Source organism: Manis pentadactyla, chromosome 3, assembly GCF_030020395.1.
Source record: "Manis pentadactyla isolate mManPen7 chromosome 3, mManPen7.hap1, whole genome shotgun sequence".
NCBI classification, from domain to species: Eukaryota; Metazoa; Chordata; class Mammalia; order Pholidota; family Manidae; genus Manis; species Manis pentadactyla.
The window spans coordinates 168,911,903-168,935,047 of NC_080021.1; the positions used below are offsets into that span (position 1 = coordinate 168,911,903).

The following is a 23,145-nucleotide window of genomic DNA, read 5'->3' on the forward strand; positions in this document are numbered from 1 at the left end:
CGAACGAATTCTGGTTGGAGATCCAATCATTACAGAACACAGCATCAGAAATGGAACATACAATGGAAGGTTTTAAAAGATAAGATATGGTGAAAAAGAAAATAAATGAAATAGAAATTAGAGAAGAGGAATACAAAGAAGCTGAGGCATAGAGAGAAAAAAGGATAAGAATGAAAGAATACTGAGAGAACTATGTGACCAATCCAAAAGGAATAATATTAGTATTATACAAGTACCAGAAGAAGAAGAGAGAGATAAAAACAGGAACTGTCTTTGAGGAAGTAATTGCTGATAACTTCCCCAATCTGGGGAAGGAGACAGTCTCTCAGGCCATGGAGGTATACAGATCTCACAAAAAAGGGACCCAAGGAGGACAACACTAAGAAATATAATAATTAAAATGGCAAAGATCAAGGATAAGGCCAGACTATTAAAAGAAGCCTTGAGAAAAATAAGATCACATAAAAAGGAGCGCTCATCAGGCTATCATCAGACTTCTCAGGAGAAACCTTACACCAGAAGGGAGTGGCATGATATAATTGATGCAATGAAGCAGAAGGGCCTAGAACCAAGAATACCTGGCAAGATTATCATTTAAATTTGAAGGAGGGATTAAACAATTCCTAGATAAGCAAAAGCTGAGAGAATTTACCTCCCACAAACCGTCTCTACAGTGCATTTTGGAAGGGACTGCTATTGATGGAAGGGTTCCTAAGGTTTAACAGCTGTCACCAGAGATAATAAAACCACAGTAAAGAAAGTAGAACAGTTAATTACTAAGCGAATGCAAAATCAAATCAACTATCACCGAAAAAATAAAGACATTTACAGAACTCTACACCCAAAAGCAGCAGAATACACATTCTTCTCAAGTGCACATGGAACATTTTCAAGATAGATCATATACTGAGAGACAAAAAGAGCCTTGGTAAATTCAAAAAGACTGAAATGGTACCAACCAGTTTCTCAGACCACAAAGGTATGAAACTAGAAATAAATTATACAGAGAAAATGAAAAATCCCACAAACACATGGAGGCTTCACAACATGCTCCTGAATAACCAATGGATCAATGACCAAATAAAAACAGAGATCAAGCAATATATGGAGACAAATGACAACAGTACTTCAACACTGCAAAATCTGTGGGACGCAGCGAAGGCCGTGCTAACAGGGAAGTATGCTGCAATACAGGCCTACCTCAGGAAAGAAGAACTATCCCATATGAACACTCTAAACTTACAATTAATGAAACTAGAAAAAGAAGAACAAATGAGGCCCAAAGTCAGTAGAAGGAGGGATATAATAAAGATTAGACCAGAAATAAATAAAACTGAGAAGAATAAAACAATAGAAAGAATCAGTGAAGGCAAGAGCAGGTACTTCAAGAAAATAAACAAAATAAACGCCTAGCCAGACTTATCAAGAAAAAGAGTTTCCACACAAACAGAATCAGAAATGAGAAAGGAAAAATCACTGCGGACACCACAGAAACACAAAGAATTATTACAGAATACTATGAAAAATTACATGCTAATGAACTGGATAAACTAGGAGAAATGTAAAACTTTCTGGAAAAATACAACCTTCCAAGGCTGACCCATAAAGAAACATAAAATCTGAACAGACCAATTACCAGCAAAGAAATTGAACCAATAATCAAAAGACTACCCAAGAACAAAATCCCTGGTCCAGATGGCTTCACCGCTGAATTTTATCAAACATTTAGTGAAGACCTAATGCCCATCCACCTTAAAGTTTTCCAAAAAGTAGGAGAAGCGGGAATACATCCAAACTCATTCTATGAGGCCAGCATCACTCTAATACCAAAACCAGGCAAAGATACCACAAAAAAAGAAAACTACACACCGATATGACTGATGAACATAAATGCAAAAATACTTAACAAAATATTAGCAAACTGAATTCAAAAATACATCAAAAAGATCATCCATCATGATCAAGTGGGATTCACCCAAGGGATGCAAGGATGGTACAACATTCGAAAATCCATCAACATCCACCACATCAACAAAAAGAAGGACAAAAACCACATGATCATTTCCATAGATGCTGAAAAAGCATTCAACAAAATTCAACAGCTATTCACGATAAAAACTCTCAATAAAATGGGTAGAGAGGGCAAGTACCTCAACATAATAAAGGCCGTTTATGATAATATCACAGCTAACATCATACTTAATAGCAAGAAGCTGTAAGCCTTTCCTTTAAGATCGGGAACAAGACAAGGATGCCCACTCTCTCTAATTTTATTCAACATAAATCTGGAGGTTCTTGTCACAGCAGTTACACAACACAAAGAAGTAAACATCACCCACTTTTCCCAGTTCTATTTAACATATACTGGAGGTCCTAGCCACGGCAATCAGACAACACAAAGAAATAAAAGGCATCCATATTGGCAAAGAAGAAGTTAAACTGTCCCTGTTTACAAATGATATGATATTGTACATAAAAAACCCTATAAGAATCCACTCCAAATCTACTAGATCTAATATTTGAATTCAACAAAGTTGTCCGATACAATATTAATACACAAAAATCTGTTGCATTCCTATACACTAACAATGGACTAGCAGAGAGTTAGAAATCAGGAAAACAATTCCATTCACATTTGCATCAAAAAGAATAAAACACCTAGGAATAAACCTAACCAAGTGAAAGACCTATACCCTGAAAACTACAAGACACTCTGAAGAGAAATTAAAGAAGATACCAATAAATGGAAACTCATCCCATGCTCATGGATAGGAAGAATTAATATTGTCAAAATGGCCATCCTGCCTAAAGCAATCTATAGATTCAATGCAATTCCTATCAAAATACCAACAGCATTCTTCAACAAACTAGAGAAAATTGTTCTAAAATTCATATGGAAGCACAAAAGACCTCGATTAGCCAAAGAAATTCTGAGAAGGAAGAATAAAGCTGGGGGGATTATGCACCCCAACTTCAAGCTCTACTACAAAGCCACAGTAATCAACACAATTTCCTACTGGCAAAAGAACAGACCCATAGACCAATGGAACAAACTAGAGAGCCCTGATAGAAACCCAACTATATATGGTTAATTAATATACAATAAAGGGGCCATGGATATGCAATGGGGAAATGACAGCCTCTTCAACAGCTGGTATTGACAAAACTGGACAGCTACATGCAAGAGAATGAAACCGGATTATTGTTTAACCCCATACACAAAAGTAAACTCAAAATGGATCAAAGACTTGAATGTAAGTCATGAAACCATAAAACCTTTAGAAGTCAACATAGGCAAACATCTCCTGAATATAAGCATGAGCAACCTCTTCCTGAATACATCACCTCAAGGAAGGGAAACAAAAGCAAAAATGAACTCATGGGACTACATCAAACTAAAAAGTTTCTGTACGGCAAAGGACACCATCAACAGAACAAAAAAGGCACCCTACGGTAAGGGAGAATATATTTGTAAATGACATATCTGACAAAAGGTTAACATCCAAAATATATAAAGAACTTACATGCCTCATCACCCAAAAAGCAAATAAGCTGATTAACAAATGGGCAGAGGATATGAAGAGACAGTTCTCCAAAGAAGAAATTCAGATGGCCAACAGACACATGAAAAGATGCTCCACATCACTAATCATCAGGGAAATGCAAATTAAAACCACAATGAGATATCACCTCACACCAGTAAGGATGGCCAGCATCGAAAAGACTAAGAACAGCAAATGCTGTCAAGGATGCAGAGAAAGGGGAACCCTCCTACACTGCTGGTGGGAATGTAAGCTGGTTCATCCATTGTGGAAAGCAATATGAAGGTTCCTCAAAAAACTAATAGAAATACCATTTGACCTGGGATTCCCACTCCTTGGAGTTTACCCCAAAAATACAACTTCTCAGATCCAAAAAGACATATGCACCCCTATGTTTATCACAGCACTTTTTACAGTAGCCAAGATATGGAAGCAACCTAAGTGTCCATCAGTAGATGAATTGATAAAGGAGATGTGGTACATATACTCAATGGAATACTATTCAGCCCTAAGAGAGAAAGAAATCCTACCATTTGTAAGAACATGGATGGAGCTGGAGGACATTATGCTCAGTGGAATAAGCCAGGCGGAGAAAGACGAGTGCCAAATGATTTCCCTCTCTTGTGGAGTATAACAACGAAGCAAAACTGAAGGAACAAAATGGCAGCAGACTCAGAGACTCCAAGATTGAACTAGTGGTTACCAAATGGGAGGAGTGTGGGAGGGCGGGTAGGGAGGGAGGGAGGGAGAAGGGGATTGAGGGGTATTATGTTTAGTACCCATGATGTGGGGGATCACGGGGAGAACAGTGTCGCACAGAAAAGGCACATAGAGGATCTGTGGCATCTTATTACACTGATGGACACTGACTGCATTAGCGTATGGGTGGGGACTTGATAATATGGGTAAATGTAGTAATCACACTGTTTTTTCATGTGAAACCTTCATAAGAGTGTATATCAATCCTACCTTAATAAAAATAGAATAATAATAAATAATAAGGTGCATCCAGATTGGTAAGGAAGAAGTTAAACTGTCCCTGTTTGCAGATAACATGATATTGTACATTAAAAAAACCCAAAGAATCCACTCCAAAACTACATCTAATACCTGAATTCAGCAAAGTTGCACGACACAAAATTAATATACAGAAATCTGTTGCATTCCTATACACTAATGACGAACTAGCAGAAAAGAGAAATCAGAAAAATAATTCCATTCACAATTGCATCAAAAAGAATAAAATACGTAGGAATAAACCTAACCACAGAAGTGAAAGACCTATACTTTGCAAACTACAAGACACTCATGAGAGAAAAGAAGATACCAATAAATGGAAACATCCTGTGCTCACGGATAGGAAGAATATTATCAAAATGGCCATCCTGCCTAAAGCAATCTACAGTTTCAATGCAATTCCTATCAAAATACCAATAGCATTCTTCAATGAGCTAGAGCAAATAGTTCTAAAATTCATATGGAACCACATAAGACCCCAAATAGCCAAAGCAATCCTGAGAAGGAAGAATAAAGCTGGGGGGATTAAGCTCCCCAACTTCAAGCTCTACTACAAAGCCACAGTAATCAATACAATTTGTTACTGGCAAAAGAACAGAATAGACCAATGGAACAGACTATAGAGCCCTGATAGAAACCGAACCATATATGGTCAATTCATATACGATAAAGGGGCCATGGATATGCAATGGGGAAATGACAGCCTCTTCAACAGCTGGTGTTGGCAAAACTGGACAGCTACATGCAAGAGAATGAAACTGGATTATTGTTTAATCCCACACACAAAAGTAAACTCAAAATGGATCAAAGACCTGAATGTAAGACATGAAACCATAAAACTCTTAGAAGTAAACATTGGCAAACATCTCCTGAATATAAGCATGAGCAACTTCTTCCTGAACGTATCTCCTCAAGTAAGGGAAACAAAAGCAAAACACATGGGACTACATCAAACTATAAAGCTTCGGTAAAGGACACCATCAACAGAAAAGGCATCCTACAGTATGGTAGAATGACACATCCGACAAGGGGTTAACATCTAAAATATATAAAGAACTCACACGCCTCAACACCCAAAAAACAAATAACCCAATTAAAACATGGGTGGAGGATATGAAGAGACAATTCTGCAAAGAAGAAATTCAGATGGCCAACAGACACATGAAAAGATGCTCCACATCACTAATCATCAGGGAAATGCAAATTAAAGCCACAATGAGATATCACCTCACACCAGTTAGGATGGCCAGCATCGAAAAGACTAAGTACAGCAAATGCTGGCGAGGATACAGAGAAAGGGGAACCCTCCTACACTGCTGGTGGGATTGTAAGCTAGTTCAACCATTGTGGAAAGCAGTATGGAGGTTCTTCAAAAAAGCTAAAAATAGAAACACCATTTGACCCAGGAATTCCACTCCTGGGAATTTACACAAAGAATACAACTTCTCAGATTCAAAAAGACATATGCACCCCCATGTTTACTGCAGCACTATTTACAATAGCCAAGATATGGAAGCAACTTAAGTGTCCATCAGTAGATGAATGTGTAAAGAGGTGGTACATACACACAATAGAATACTATTGAACCATAAGAAAGAAACAAATCCTACCATTTGCAACAACATGGATGGAGTTGGAGGATATGCTCAGTGATGCATGCCAGGCAGAGAAAGACAAGTACCAAATGATTTCACTCATTTGTGGAGTATAACAACGAAGCAAAACTGAAGGAACAAAACACCAGCAGACTCACAGACTCCAAAAAGGGACTAGTGGTTACCAAAGAGGAGGGAAGGAGAAAGGGATGGAGGGGTATTATGCTTAGTACACATGGTGTGGGGGGGGTCAAGGGGAAGACAGTGTAGCACGGAGAAGGCAAATAGTGAATCTGTGGCATCTTAGTACACTGATGGACAGTGACTGCAATGGGGCATGGGTGGGGGGTGGGGACTGGTTAATATGGGTAAATGTAGTAACCACGTTGGTTTTTCATGTGAAACATTCATAAGAGTGTATATCAATAATACCTTAATAAATAAATAAATAAATAAATAAATAAAAGGATGTAACCATACACATCGTGGAGCAATTTCCATAAACATGACTATTATTGCTTGCTACAAGTCCTCTTTACCACCTTCCATAAAAAATGTTACCCACAGTGACAATTTCTCTACTTAATAGTCCAAGGCATAATAGGAAATCTGAATTTGTATATTTCTTTATGGTCTTTTAATATATGTTAATGTAAGCAAAACCTTATGCAACTCCAAGTATGTGTGTCTTATAACAAGTATTTCTTCCTTTACATGAAGATTATGAGATGGTCTCAGCTCTTCTGGGCTCTTTCCACTAGCTTGTCATTTCAGAACCCACTGCAAAGCAGCCCTCACTAATATATGCTTTTCTTATTCCAGTGAGCAAAAGTTTCAGAAGAGTTTATATAGTTTAGCTCTGCACTCCACTGGGTTTGTGCCCAAATAAATAGCCAAAAGTAGCATAACCAATGCCCAGCCTACATACAGTGTGAATGAGAAATAAATATTGTAAGCTACTGCTATTTTGGAGTTGCCCATGTTCTCACCAAAAAGCTCACTAACAGTGATACCAGTAACACAAACCTAAAATGTGCACTGGCTATGGGGCTGGGAAACTGAAAACCCTAAAATATTATTATACAATGGGTACAAGTATCACCTATGGTAACGTGAAAAGAAATTAAGTGTAGTTGTGACTTTGAGTGAAAAAATTTCAAGAAAAAATGCTGCTGGCATCTTGAATTGTTATCAAGATAAATTTAATAAAGGTACTTCAAGAAAGAGATGAGTTTAAAAAAAATAATAGGATGACTTAAAATTTCCATGCATTTCAGTGTTGAAAGTCATCTCCGTCCAGTAAACAAAGACTGGGGTCAAAGATCCAAATGAGGGATAAGCTGCCAGGCTTTCCTTAAGAATTCAAAGTGGGCTACCTTGATCCTTCAGAGATGGACAACTGGTTTTAGTAAAGAGACCAAGGGGTGGTTTCTCAGGAAAACCTATATATTCAAAGTGCCTGATTAATTAGCATTAAAAGATAAACATGTCTGAAGAAATCTTAGGAGACCATTCCCCATGAAGCTGACTGGAATTAAACAGACACACATACTAACAAAGTATCTTTACCAGAAGTAACACCGGACTGCATCAAGAGGAAGTAATGGAGATAGAAGAATTGACCTTGTGCCCCAAACTCCCTATTAGTCTGAAAGCAGAATGAGAAATCTGCTCAGCTGACAAAGAGGGTAATACTGGCTCACGACCCTTACAAATGCAACTGAGGAGGATACTGAAAAGAGCTCTCAGAGGATCAACCAAATGCCAGGGACTAGGAAGATTCTTTAAAGGAAAACTAAGACCTAATCAAGGGAAAAATTCCTTATATCTAAAATGAGAGGATCTCACAATTTCCTCCCAGCAGAATTTCAGATTTCCAAAGGAACAGTGACTGCTGTGTGCCTCTTCATCTTTGGTTTTCCAAATGGGAATATTTATTATGCTACCCTATCTCAGATTTACATGTGTGTGCTTATATAGGGGAGGAGAGCAGAAAACTTGGTATTTTTAGTTTCCAAGTCTCTCGATCAAGGCCTTATGTTAGTAGTGAAATCCTAGCCTTTATGTCTGATGCTATTAGGTAAGACGCTATAGGGAGATGATGAGTGAGATTTGGTATGTTTAACAAATTTACCTGCATGTACCTTATTTCTTAATTTTACTACAGTAGCTAAAATCATGTAGTAATTTTATGCCACTATTTTTTAGAATACTTAAAAAGCTCAACTGGCAGTAAAATAAAACTCTTTAAAACATATATTGCTTGTAAAGTACCAATCCTCCAATGTTGTATAACTAAAAGTTCCTAAAAACATGTTTCATTCAAAAACACTGGAAATCCATTCTTAAATGACATACTCATAGCTACAAAAAATTGTGCCCTCTTTCTCCAAATATACACTCCTTCTGGTGAAGTTTGTACCCAGAAAAGCCAACATAAATAAGATCTGTACAAATAGAAAAGAAAGATGACAAGAAAAAAGATTATGTTGTTGGTAACTTCAAAATTATAAATTTACACTACAAAAATAACAGTTATTCTGGAGGAGCTAAAAAGATTTGTGGAAATTGCTTCAAAAATAATTTGCCAAAAATTTCCTTAAATATGGTATCCTGTCCAATTTCCCTAATATAAATTCTACCCTACATTATCTAACTATCTTTACCCTGATACACCAAGAAAATATCTTTGATTAATGAAATGATAAGCACATCAGATTTTTCTTGATTCCCTATCAGTTTTTGCTTTTTATGTAATAAAAACTAATTTTCAACAGTTTCTCCCATAATTTTTAGGAATACAACAAACATCCTGTAAAATAAAACTGCAAAAATGCAGATTTATATCTAAAGTCAAGTGTCTCATCTATTAAATAAAACACATTAAAAGTAAACTCACGTGTCACTCTCTGAAGGGCAAGACTGTTTTACCATTTTGGGTCTGCCTCTCGGTTTGGGAATCTTGACTTCTGCAGCTAACATTCACAGGAAAAGAAACAGCCATAACTACCAGCTTCCCTTTGAGTGGCAGATCTAACACATCAAGACTACACACGATATACACTAAAGATATTAGTAGTTTATTAAAGTACAATTAAGTTTTAAAGATTGTATTCCCTCCAATGGTTCAAATAAGCAACAACAAAATTTAAAGAAATAGATCAACAAACTTTCAATTTGTTCTCAGTATGGCTGAGAGGTTTCAAAAATCCTTCATTGTTGCTTTAACAGAATACCACAAAATTCAAATTTGTAATAGCTATTATGTTCATTATTCACATACATATTATAATATGTTGAGCATCTGTAACAGAATTCGTTGACACCATTAATATGATCCAATACATTAAATTCCAAAGTAAAAATTGTGTAAATAAACAAATTGAGTTTTTCTTCTTTTCTGGGTATTACTCATCTTACCCCTTTCAGTAATAATCCTACTCTGTAAAGTAGAAAAAAAACATGGCTCTATTTTGGTTAATTTTCCTTGTTTTACTTTGTATTAGAGGCAGATCTGTCCAAACTACTTCTAATTTGCCAAATTAGGAAAATAAATAGGCAGTGCTAAAGATAGCTGCATATTGCTAAGGTCCTAAACAAAGAGTGCAATGAATTTAAAATAGTAATAGCTTTAATTACTCAAATGCTGCTTCTCTTTGATTTTAGTATGGTACTACCTGGAAAGTTTGTTTTCCAGGCAAAATAAACCCATAATTCTTGGAATTTAAAACTGACCACAATTTGCTGTTACTAGAGGGAAACATAATAGATAAAGCAGAAAATGAAAACGGTCCCAGACAATTTCTTCACATTTAAATACTTTACTACATAGAGCAGAAGCCATGTTTACCTCCTCTGAAACTTGTATACTATCCATAACCAACTGCCCATCCACCTGTTCCAAAGTACCTGAGGTATGGTACTTCTAACGGGCTAGAGTGTCAATAACAAGCCAGAGATTCAAACATTTATCCTACCTGCAGGTCGTCCTCTTTTCGGACTCATTTTTAGGTTAACAGATGCTGTTGCTGTCGTCACTACTCCTGCCTCCTCGGTTTCTACTTGTTTTTCTGCCTAAATCACAAATATTGAACTTATTTAGCAAACAGTAGGCATTCCAAGTATAATTCGATGGCAAAAATCAGCCATACTAAGAAAAATAGTTCAAGTATCAGCATAACTTCTGTATGGTATTACTTTCAACAGTCAACTGACCACAGAGCAACATCCTCAAACTTAGCTTTATAATTCTAGTGAACAAGTCTAAGAAACAAACAGGCTTTTAGATATTCTCAACCTAGAAAAGTCATTTGTATTAATAAAGCTAATATTCTTCATGTAAAGTATAATGTAATTACCCCTAACAAACCACATTGCTTAAAAATGTACTTTTGAGTGCCTCAAAACGCTAACACTTTACATTGTGTACTTCTGATACAGAACCTAAATTAACCTAGTATTAGAAAAAGAAATTAAGTTGCTGATATTTCTTACTCTTTAACTTTAGTATACACATTTTATTTTTGAACTGTGACTGAAAAGGCAGGCAACATGCAATAACTCAATGTTACTGATAAAAACATTTAAACTTTTTAATCAACGATCTGATTCACAAACATTTAAGATATAATACCCAGTATTAAATATATTCCCTCAGGATTCTGCTTTCTGCATTCTTGTAAGTAAACTTACTTTCTTTACTACTGTCTCAGCTCTTATCCTATTCTTTACATCTGTGATTGCATCTTTAACTTTCCCCCTTTGGTGTCAGAACAGTATGTATCTTCAGGTCTAATTCCCACAGGTGTTTCACTTCCTCCTTCCCATGCCTCTTGCTCCCACCAAACTACCACCTCCTGCTTTCTCAGTATCTGATCTAGTCAGCCAATCTTGGAGTCATCCTAGATTCTTCCCTGCATTCCTTCACACCCACTTCCAATCAACTTTACCTCCTAAAGTGCTCTTAAGTCCTATCTCTCATCTACACTACTGAAAATACCTACTGCAAGGTCTCTCTCAACCTTCTAATCTATGCTCACTCCTTGGAAAAGCCTTTCATAACTTAGTTACCCCATTTTAACTCTCTAGATTTATGTATTCACTGTCTGTCTCAACAAAAATGAAGTTCAGTGAGAACAGAGGCCTTACCTTCCTGATGTACTTCTCAATTCCCTGCCTGGCCTAGTGAAATTAGTACTAAGCTTCTGAATGAACTGATCAGTGAACTGTTCTCCCTGCCCCTATCCAATTCCCATCACTCAGAATGCTTTAAAAGAGGAGGCATCTAAAACTTAAAATGATTCAATGGCATCCCATTATTTCTGTAAGTTCAAATTCTTCAGAATAACACTGGGGTTTTCTTGTACCCTTGCCCCTCAAACTTTATGGTCTGGTAATAACAAAATGCAATACCTGAAATACTTAAAATGAAATTTTCTCTATGCCTCTGTACATACTGTTCAAATTGCCTCCTGTGTCTTTCCCTTCCTGCATTTGCCTGAGAAAATTCTGCCAATCATTTAAAATTTTGTTATCACCTCCCCTTCCACAAACACTCAACAAGGGATAAAAGGCCACTGTATTTTCATATTCTTCCTATGAAATATGGAATTCTTAGTTTTAAATATAAATAGGTTGGAAATAGGTATAATAAAACTTCATGTAGTAGAGAAGAAACTCAATTAAAAGCCTAAGATGTACCTAGTCCTAAACTGTCACCTTCTCTCATTTCATGCATCAGTATTGTAAAGAAATAACATCATAATGGACAAGGCTTATGTAATACTACGTACCAGGATTTATTATCAATATTTTACATGTGTTAACTCAATCCTTCCAACAACTTTATGTGTACACATATATTACCCACTTTCCAGAGAAAACTTGAGGCGGTGTCATTACAAGAATGGTAATTGATATATTTCATTTCCTGTACCATTCAACTTACCTTAAGGGTGCTGTATCACTAAGAAACACAGCGTTTAGTAAGTAAACAACATAACCTACTCTTTAAGAAATTAAAGGATTTAGAGTTAAAGGCAAAGTTTGAAATAAATGATAAGATTTTATTATCTCTACTCTTCTTCAATCCAACTAAACAATCACTGTAAGATCCCTATGGTTAAGCAGTAAGTAAAATCACCTTTCTCTTTCTTCCTCTTCTGGCAGCTTTTGGAGTGGTTATGTCAATTGCTTTAGTCACATCCTAAAAAAGAAATACAATGAAACTGAATAAATTATGCCAAGACAAAGAAAATTCCTAAACTAGAATTCACAAATTTAGAAATGTTTCAATGAAAGTACTAGGGAACCTTGTTTTGCTCCTCTGATCTTTGAAATTATAAACATTAAAAGTATTGACTTTATCATTCATTATGAAGTCAAAATAATAACAGGTACCTTTACCTAAAAACAAAATTATTTCTGCCTAGATCAAATGTAAAAGTCATTCTTGCTAGTACCCTAGCAAGTTTGTCTATTTAAATTTATAGAATTGTTTTTTCTACAGTATAATCTTGAATTTTTAGAGTTGTGAATTTTAAGAGGTGGCTGGGACTCTGGAGATCATCTAACCACCATTGCATGAGCCCTAACAGTGCTAAATGAGTATCCCCATTCAACGATAACCAAATACAGAATTGGAAATAAATCTAGGTTTTAAAAAATTCAGTTCAGGTGCCCTTTCCAGTGCATCCATTCCACAACACCTTGCTTTACGAATCTTCCAAACAGTAACCCACTCCTAGAGTTGGACCTCATAGCTTGCATTGCAAAGTAACATCAAATAAAAACATCATTAAGATGCAAAAATTATTTTACAATACGTATTTACACATTTTACACATAAATACACTAGTTACAATTAGTGTTTACACAAAGAAATAAGCCTTAAATACTTTTTCATTCATACTCAACTACTGTAAAGAGTCCTTTCTACTTTGCAATCTAATGAACAACTCATTTTACAATTTCTTCCTTATAACAAAATGGGGTTAGAATGCAAGAGAAATTAAACACACCTCATTGCTGGCTTTTTCTTCATGGTCAGTATCTTCCTTTGAAATACTTGTTTCTTTCTCCTCAACTTCAACATCAGATGATGCATTTGATTGTTTAGTTGATGCCTATGAACAATCAAGTCTATTAATTTCACAAAGTTAAGATTTTTACCCCAACTTTAAAATTTTCTACCCAAGAAAAATCAAAAGCTTGTTGAAAGTTAGAAAAGCACCCTCATTTCTGTTCCACAGGACACCTTTAATATGTAAATTTTAAAATAGCTTTAATGCTACTATTTTTATTAGAAAAGTTTTGTAAGGGATTATAGTCCTATAAACTGAACACATACAAGTACAAAGGGTAATATAGTAAGGCAGAAATGAAGGTACAATTACAAATACCATTCTGATGATCTAACAAATACCCAGAAAGATACGCCATAAACTGATTGAGAATAGCACACACCTACATTGTATTCAACTACTGAAATATTCTGGAGAGAGAAGCTCATGTATGTACTCTAAGACAAAACAGCCTTAGCAAAGGATATGTATCACAGTCCTAAAGATTTCAACAGACCTATTATCTCAAACTTAGTTTATTTAAAATGTAGAAACCTGAGACCCAAACGTTCATGTTTGTGGTTTAACAGGTACTGAGTAGTAGTCCAGTAATCATTAACTTTTAAAAGAACCCTCAGATGATAAGGGGCTTTAGACTTTCACAGTACCAACCACAGTGATGAGTAACAGGAACATCCAGGGCCCACTGGGAGGTGAGGGTAAGCTCATCTGGGATATGACAGCACTGTAATCCAAACTTTCCCCTTGGTTTCCTCTGACAAGTCTTTAAATTGTAAACCCTTTTCCTCTTTTGTAAAAAGGGCAATGCTAATAACCCATAAAATTATAGTTTTAACAAAAAAAATGTAAGACTGCACCCAAAATTACTTATAGCACTACAGAAAATTTTTAAGTTATGATAGACGATTTTTTTGGTTTTGTTTAAGTTTGGGCATCACTGATTTCTCCAAACCCTAGGAATGTGCCACTGGGGACATGTCTGGGCCAGGAACACAGAGTACTCCACAACAGCTCAATCAGCCGTACTTTTGTTAAGGACAGAAAATTGTAGTGTTTCATGCACACAATCTATCAAATTTCACAGTAAGATGGAAAATTACAAATGTATGTGGTCAAACTACCTGAGGACTAAGTAGGGAGACAGGAACAGAGGATAGGGTACCCATGCTGGGCAATGCTGGGCAGTCAAGGCAATAGCAATGGGAAATCACTCATCAAACTCTTGCATTCATGCAACAATTATTTGTTGAACACCTATTTCTTCCCACACATATAACAGTGCCAGGCACATAGGCCATATAACTTCTTGTTCATGGAGCTAATATGTCTATGGCAGTAAAGACAAGTACAGAAGCAATTATGATATGGTAATGATAAGTACTGTAACATAAGTTTGGGTGATAAAGGCACTCATTAGGACCATCTAATGCGGCCTTGGAGCATCAATAAAAGATATAAATGTTCCAGAGAACAGCATCTGAAGATTCTCAAAGATGAGAAAAAGCATGGCACATGCAAAGAACTAAAAAATATATATGGGTTTAAAAGCAGAAAGCTGCAGAATTTTCAGTTTGTTGCCATCTTTTTGTGGTTTTTACCACCTCAACTCTAATGACAAAAGCTCTGCACACATGAAGAACAGGATGAAAAGGAGGGATATGGCTCCTCTTAAGACACTAAAAAGATTAAGTATATTTGCATAGTGCTATAAGTCCTTTTGTCACCTATTTACTAGTTTAGCCCATATGAGGTTCATATTCTAGTACAATTTTAAGAACTGAGAAATTAAAAATACATACCACACTAGCGGAGGTGAGGATTTAATAATAAGGGTGACTGTTGAACCACTGTATTGTACATTGGAAACCAATTTAAGATTTACATCAACAATACTTCAATAAAAAACAAATTAAAAAAATACACACCCATCAATTTATAAAACCAACCTGAATTAAAGAGAACAGTACATATGACTAAGTTCAGTGATACATTATGTAAACTCTCAGTCAGGACTTAAATACAGTTATCCCCCCAGTTCTCTGAAGTCTGTTTAACCAAACAGGTATTTTCATCAGGTCATCTAGACATGAAAGGGTAAGATTCAACCTCACAAATAAGAACAATTTAATCTGAAATTCACTAGGCTCTCAAATTAATTTTCATTTTCCTGTAGCTAGAATAGTGATCACTCCTCAAAACTGAGTAAGTAATACTAAACTAAGTTTTATGCAAATAACGCACCTGTTGACTTGAAAATTTCACTTTTGGATTGTTATCTATCTCCCATAAACCTTCATTAAAGCCTTTTCGTTTATTTGGTTTGCCGTACTTTTCCTTATTTTCTGAGTAAGGAAATATGTCCTTTGGGCCTAAAAAAGCACTAAAAAGGAGAGGGGGAAAAATGTGAGTGCAAAGCAATCTCAAATATGTAAGTTATTAAACAACACTATCCTATGATGCAGTTATCAAAAATTCTTAATCTAAAATGCATTAAAAATCTTACATAAATTAAAAGGTAGGCAAATAATTATATTCAATTCCAAATACTTTTATTAAGTTCAGTCACAAGCTCCTAGATCTATAATCCTATCTTTAAAAAAACACACCCAGTTGCACAATGTGAATGTACTTAATGTCACTGAACTGTACACTTAAAAATGGTGAATTCTGTCATGTATATTTTACCACAAAAAATGTACAACAGCAAGAAATCGACATAGTTGCATTGATCAATACATTTAAAAGCACTTTAAATGTAATTTTATTTCAAAATACTCTGGTATATTATACAACTCATAAAACACTGTCAATATACATACATATATGTATATATTTTTTGTATTTGTATATATATTTATAAATATTTAGAATGAATTTGTGTTAGGAATTTTATTTATTCTATGAGGGAATCAGGTGTTCTAACTGGCTCATTTGTCCATTCAGATACATATGTATATATAGTATAGTTAATTCTTATACTCACAGTAATTATGTTCTATAAAGTCACTGTGAATACTGAGTTAGTGAATCCTGCACCACTGCTCCAGGGGCTATACAGGATAGGTTCCTGTGAGCCTCTGATCACAGCATTTTCATCAGCCAAACAATAGATAACCTTGTTTTATGTGTGTTTCTGTTTAAAGTCACCTTATTTAATATATATTAGTAATTCATTAAGATTGCACTCACAACCAAACACTTACATAATTCATTACTTTCTCCATAAGGCACAGCACAGCTTTCTTGAACTTCGAACACTAAATAGCACTTTAGAGCTACATTTGGGGGCTATGATAAATAGCAAAATGACGGTCAAAATGCACAAAAATGCAAAAATCACAGTACTACACAGGCTGCAAAAAAGTGAGTTTGCACTGAGTGCTGAAACAAGGCAAAGGAGGCCATATTCAGCCTCAGCTATGAATGTGTACATCAGGTTATTCATACTTTTTGCCATATTGCATACAGGTAAGACCACAGATGTATCACAAGTATTGATTTCAGATTACATATAAATTTTAGTGAGGTGAATTCACAAATATGGAATTTGTGAAGGATGAGAAAAAACATACACATTTAGATATGTTCTCCAGAACAGACCCCTTATATTTCCCTATGTCAGTCCTGTAGAAGTCTGTCAATTCTATAAAGGTAGATGTACAGTACATGTGTTTTTTGCTATGAGGGCTGGTTTAATTACACATATTCTCTAGAGTAAGAGGAAAACCGAATTACTACTCACTTACTCTGAAATGTGCTACAATTTAAGATTATTAGTAATTAGATATATATCAAATTCCTTATCTGCTAAAATTCTTTAACAATTAGGGACCTAATGAGTATAGTTAACATGCCAGTTAGAGTATTTTAAAAGGCTTTAAAATAAAATTTTGATTAGACTCAAGAACTCTAAATATAATCAGCATATAAAAATCAGCTTTATTACTTAAAATCTATAATGTAGGAATTCATTGTATTCATGTATCTTAAAAACACATCAAGACATACTTATATCATCATTATCTCATTTGATTCAGAAATTCATACTTTTTAGTAGAATTCATTCATTCCTAACCATAATCTCATTTTGGAAAAATTAAAAGACATTTAGTAATAGTCAAACAATCCTTCCTATGTAATTGGTTCCAAATTCCAAGTAAATGACTTGAGTTAAACCTCCAGCAATGATAAAATACACTTCTAGCTAGAACAAAGCAACTCAACATAGAAGTTCTCTCCCCACAAAAAAACACTGTAAGAGCAAAATGACAAAACATTCAATATCAACAGGATTTTGAAGCTGGGAAAAAGACAAAAAGCTTGATCCTAAGTAGCAGTGTAGAAAGTCAGCACCCTCATTTATAGTTTAAAATCCCCAAAAGGCTCAAAATTGGTGACACCAGTAACTTCAAGAAGTGAAGGGACCTTATATACTTAGTAAGATTACTGAAAAATGCTTTAAAATCTCAAACATGGGTGTTTTAGATATGACTCTAAATGTAAGTCATTCAAAAGATTGGTTCTACTATTCTACCATGATGTTATTTAGTGTACACAGGTCTGACAGTCAAACTTACATGGATTATTTTTGTATTATTTATTAGTATCATTTATTTTATATTTTTAATATAAACATTAAATATATTTTAAATTACTATTATATTACATTTACTTTATTACTATATTATTTATTGATTTATTTATAGATTATTTTTCTTTTCTCAAAACAGGCAGATCTCACTTTGCATGACAGTTAGACCATAAAAATGGCCGTGCAATGAGAAAAACGATGAATGTTCTTAACCTTTAAAAACTGTCAAAACATTAACCACTCTATTAGTACGTAAAGAAATGAAAAAAATAGTGAAACTAATACTTATACACTGTAATATACAATATTAGAAATATTGAGATTGAAATGTTCTGTTACTTTATAAAAATCTTATGGAAAATAATTTGAATAGTGCTTGTCTTACCATATAGCTGATGATACAGAATAAGCATATTTTCTATATGCCTTGAGTTGTCATACTCCTTTTTAAGTCTGATAAGCTTCGAACATTCTATCCTTTGCACTTTTAATGTTTTGAAATAACCTTCACGGTTTTTTGTTGGCATACTTCCTCTGAGACATCTTCATTATTTTAATTACAACCACTTTCCTCATTTATGTTGATAAGCTTGCCTTCACTAAATTCCTCTGGCTGTATTATCGAATCTCTCCAAATGTAGCATGTCTACATTCACAAGGTTAGCTATTCTACAACCCTACTTACATTAGATTCAAATTTCACTTCTAGCATTATTAGTTTTTCTTTGCGGCACTTTCATCTTTGTTGGTTAATTCCCTATTTATTCTATTTTTAATGTAGCCTTGGGTGAGTATATCATTGAGAGACAAAGAGGCAACAAACCACTATATATATATTATGCTGTCTATACCTCAACTGAGAAACAGATGCACAATGACCAATCACCAAGAGACTGAAAAAAAGTGACATGCTATGCATCTGTTTTTTGTTTATGGACTGAAGAGCTAGCAGCAAATTTTATAGTTTATGCAATTACAGTGAAAATTCCAGGGTAAGTGATATTTGAACCATGTTGTTGGTGGAATGGTGTTAACAAAACTGTGGTAAAATTCATGCATACTGGAACTAAGAAAAGCAAAGAACTGCCTGTACCCTTCTCTCCTGTTCATGCTTTGACTTTAAATCCTACTTTTACCAGACAGCAGATTCTTATTTCTTTGTGACTATTATATTGTTACATGGTCATGTCTTGTTTAAGTCTTGTCTCACAAAGACATGGCTAGATTATTTATTAATCCAATCTAAAAGTCTTAATAGAATTCTATTCACATAACGTAACCACTTATATTTGGTCTTATTCATAGCCACCTCACTTTACACATACCTTTTTATTATCCTTGGGCTAACCTTCATTCTTAATTTTGCTAGATAGGTTTTTTTCAAAGGCTCTCCCACCGCACTAAGTTGAAACGGATTGACATTTTCAAGCTCTATTTTCTACTATTTTGTTATTCTTTATTTTCACATTGTAAGTCATCCTTAAGTTTACATCTTTATCAATATACCAAAAATTAAGTAACTATGTCTTTCCAACTGAGAAGACCTTTACAAAGTTAAGTAATTCATGTTACATACAGAATATTTTTAAAAATTCACACATGAAAAGATGCTCAATATTACTTAACAGTGGAATGTAAAGCAAAACACAGTAAGATAAACTACCCTCACATCCAATAGGATACTCTAATATAAAAGACTTATACAGACATAACGTAGAGGGGGGGGGGCACGGGGAGGGTTGTACAACACAGAGAAGACAAGTAATGACTGTATAGCATCTTACTACTCTGATGGACAGTGACTGTAATGGCGTATGTAGGGGGGACTTGATGATGGGGGGAGTCTAGTAACCATAATGTTGCTCATGTAATTGTAGATTAATGATAAAAAAAAAAGTGATAATAACAAGTCTTGGCAAAGACACGAAGAAACTGAAATCCTCATATATTGCTGTTGGGAATGTAAAATGGTACACAGCTGACTTGAAAAGCCTGGCAGTTCCTCAAAATATTACACATGAAGTTAAGTTACTAAGAATTTGACTCAAGAATTCCACCCCTACAGAAATGAAAGCATGTCCACATGAAAATTTGTACATCAATATTCATAACATATTCATAACATCCAAAACTAGAAACCCCAATGCCTATCAATTGATGAATGGATAAATAAAATATAATAGACCAATATAATAGATTACTCAGTAATAAAAGGTGAAGCACTATCACATGCTGAACTATAGATGAACCTTGAAAACATTATGCCAAAGTGAAAAAAGCCACTCACTGAGACCACATGTTGTATACTTTCATTTATATGAAATGCCCAAACGGACAGGTAGTGAAGCAATTGTCTAAAGCAAGACAGAGGGAGAACTGGGGATAAGTGGGAAGTATCTGTTAATGGATACAGGGCTTCTTTTTGGGGTGATGACAATGTTCTAAAGTTGTGGTAATGGTTGCACTACTGTCTGGATACACTAAGACCTACTGAATTATACACTTTATATGGCTGAATTGCTTGGGATCTCAAAAAGCTGTTAAAATATTTTTTCAGTGAATACCACATCCTATCAAAGAAAAAAACAATCCATACTTTTACCAACTACAGACAGCCACTGTTTTCAGTACACTTTTGAGCTGTACATATATTTATATACACACTCATCCATAAATACTTTTTCAAATTAAAGCTAACACCTTTTCATGTCAACAGTTACTTAACACCAACATACTACTTCACTGAAATGGCTACCTCAAAATTAATTTGTCTATTGCTAGACCATTTTCTGTATCAAATTTCCTATGAAATAATGCAGCTATAATAAACATTGTTCCATCTTGGCACATATCTTCACAATCAGTTATAAGCAGAACTGTTGGATCAAAGGATATGCTCAAGACTAACGAGCTCCTTAATGAGACTCAAAAAACCACAATGGATGAAAAAATAACCCTCTAGTGTTTGTACCAAAGGGAAATGGTAATTATGCGGCATGATGAAGGTGTCAGTTAATTCTCAAATGGATCATATTGCAATATACAAATGTATCAAATCATGGTGGCAATTATATTGCAATATAGAAATGCATCATATCAACACACATCTTAAACTTACACAATACTTTGTCAATTACATTTCAATTAAAAAAACAACAGAATACATACACACACAAAGACTCCTCCATGGGAACACAATTCCCAGGTCTGGGAAACAGGGCTCAGATTCGTTTTTAGACAGCCATCGGGCAGTCCCCAAGGGCACAACTTCATGTGGCTGTGCTCTGATTCTTTATCAGAATATATATCAAAGAGATATATCAAGGAAATATATCAAAATATTAACAGTTTTAAGGGTTGTTTCTAAAAAATAGGAGCAAAAGAGCTCTACTTTTATACTGTTTTTAAAAATTTTAACAATGAACAGATACACAATAATTCAATGTAAGTTACCCATCAAATTCCTTATAGGGAAGGAAATTTAAGATCACCAAAATCCTCATTTTAAAGATCAGAAAACTGAAGGCTAGAAAGACTGACTAAAGCAAGGTCATCTAGCTGTTAAACAGCACAGCCTTCAACTCTGTACAAGGTTTTTTAAAGAGGTTTCAGGGTTTCTAGTCTCAGTGATACAGTCTTTGAAATATCTACTGAAATACTGATGCTATCCCTGTACATATGAACTCAGATTTCAAATACAAATGTCAAAGCCCATAAGAATCAAGGTTAATGTAAAATATTCTAAGAAAATGGCAAAAAGGATCATTAACTACAGCACTGATTAAATAATTCTGAAGCAACTTAAATTCTTCAAGGCTTTCTTACATGGCATACTGCTAAAGGGCATGTGTTCCTGCATATCCCAATTTTCATGGGTTGTAAGTACACAGAAAAGCAGTTATTTCTCTGAATTCACTTTTTTGTACTCTGTGTTTACATAACCAACAAAAGCATACACATATATCCCTCACAAAAGCTGTTATCATACACCTAAAACTCTTCCTTTATGGCAAACCAGAAGTCACATATAAAAAACAGGAAAATCTTATCAGAGCTGGAGAGAAGCTGTTCAAAATTCATTTAACTACTGACAAGTAATTTAATAGTACTCAACAGAAAGCCCTATTTTTTAAAACATTGATGCTTCACTTCTCCATTATGTCACAAGATATAAAACATACTTTTATAACTAGATTTCTTATTTTATAACAGCATGGATTATTTCATAATAGAAAATGATTCAATAAGCAATTGTGTAGACATCTACTGTGTGCCATGAACTTTCTAGCATATAGATAGAGGTGAAGAAACAGCTCCTCACCTCATTACTTGGCATAAGGCTTATGGGAAACTATTCATATCCTACACCAACACAGGCAGCTATGGCCGGAGTATCTAAATTGGATAAAAGAAAATAAAATCCTATCCTATGACTCACTCCTTTATTCCTTTCTTGTGGACAGATTATATATATGAAGACCTGCCCACCACCAGGACCTCCCCACTCACCTAAAACTGTACATTAGGTAGGTTCTAAATAGCCTGCATTGGATATTTTTAAGGTACCTAAAGCTGGGTGCTCAACTTCCTTGTATTAAGACGAGCAGTCAGTTAAAGACAGCAAAACACCATCTTCATTTCCTAGCTTTGGAGAGATGGCCCTGGATGAGGGTATCCTCTCAATCAGCATTGGAATTAGCAAGACTCAAACTGCATTTCAAACAATAACGTAAGTATTAGTCTTGGAAAAATAATATGCATATTATCTTAATAATAGTTGACCCTTCTTTACAGTTTAATACATGCCAAGCACTGCGCTAAGCATTTTTCATGTAGTATCTTGTTTGCACCTCAAAATAATGAGGTAGAATATACTCTTAGTCCCATTTTACAAAAAAGAAAAGCACACAAGGCAAAGTGACCTGACCAAGTGTCATGGAGCAGGTTACTGGCAGTCAGGATTCAATGACAGCCTTCTGATCCCCTTGACTTAAACACTATGTAATGGTGGTTAATAGCAAATTCATAATCAGTAAATGATTTTATCTAGGGCACAAAGCTTTCAATCTATTGCCAAATATTTATTAAACAGCTACTATGTGCCAGACACTTAAATAAATGATGACAAACAAGATAGACAAGGTCCCTGCTTTTCAAGCTCTTTCACTGTGGATGAAGGAAAAGGGAAAAAGGTTTCAGTCATCACTGCTACGTAGAAAGTAAGTAAGCAAAAAAGGAGGATTTGAGTTAAGACCTAAGTGACTTTGAAAATCTGAAGACATTTCCCAAGAAAGGGAAAACAAGCAAGAAGGACAGGA

General features: G+C 34.9%; 1 protein-coding gene across 5 annotated transcripts in view; it reads right to left on the bottom strand.

Annotated features, from left to right (window-relative positions):
* PSIP1 (PC4 and SRSF1 interacting protein 1) overlaps window positions 1-23,145 on the bottom strand; it is a 46,447-nt gene that overhangs the window by 16,441 nt on the left and 6,861 nt on the right. For all 5 annotated transcript variants that reach the window (XM_036926651.2, XM_036926652.2, XM_036926653.2 and 2 more), the window contains exons 4-8: window positions 15,478-15,616; window positions 13,174-13,278; window positions 12,297-12,359; window positions 10,132-10,228; window positions 9,054-9,129 (exon numbers count right to left, since the gene is read on the bottom strand). In XM_036926651.2, the coding sequence (XP_036782546.1) occupies window positions 9,054-9,129; window positions 10,132-10,228; window positions 12,297-12,359; window positions 13,174-13,278; window positions 15,478-15,616 (480 nt within the window). The remainder of the gene's footprint in view (window positions 1-9,053; window positions 9,130-10,131; window positions 10,229-12,296; window positions 12,360-13,173; window positions 13,279-15,477; window positions 15,617-23,145) is intronic.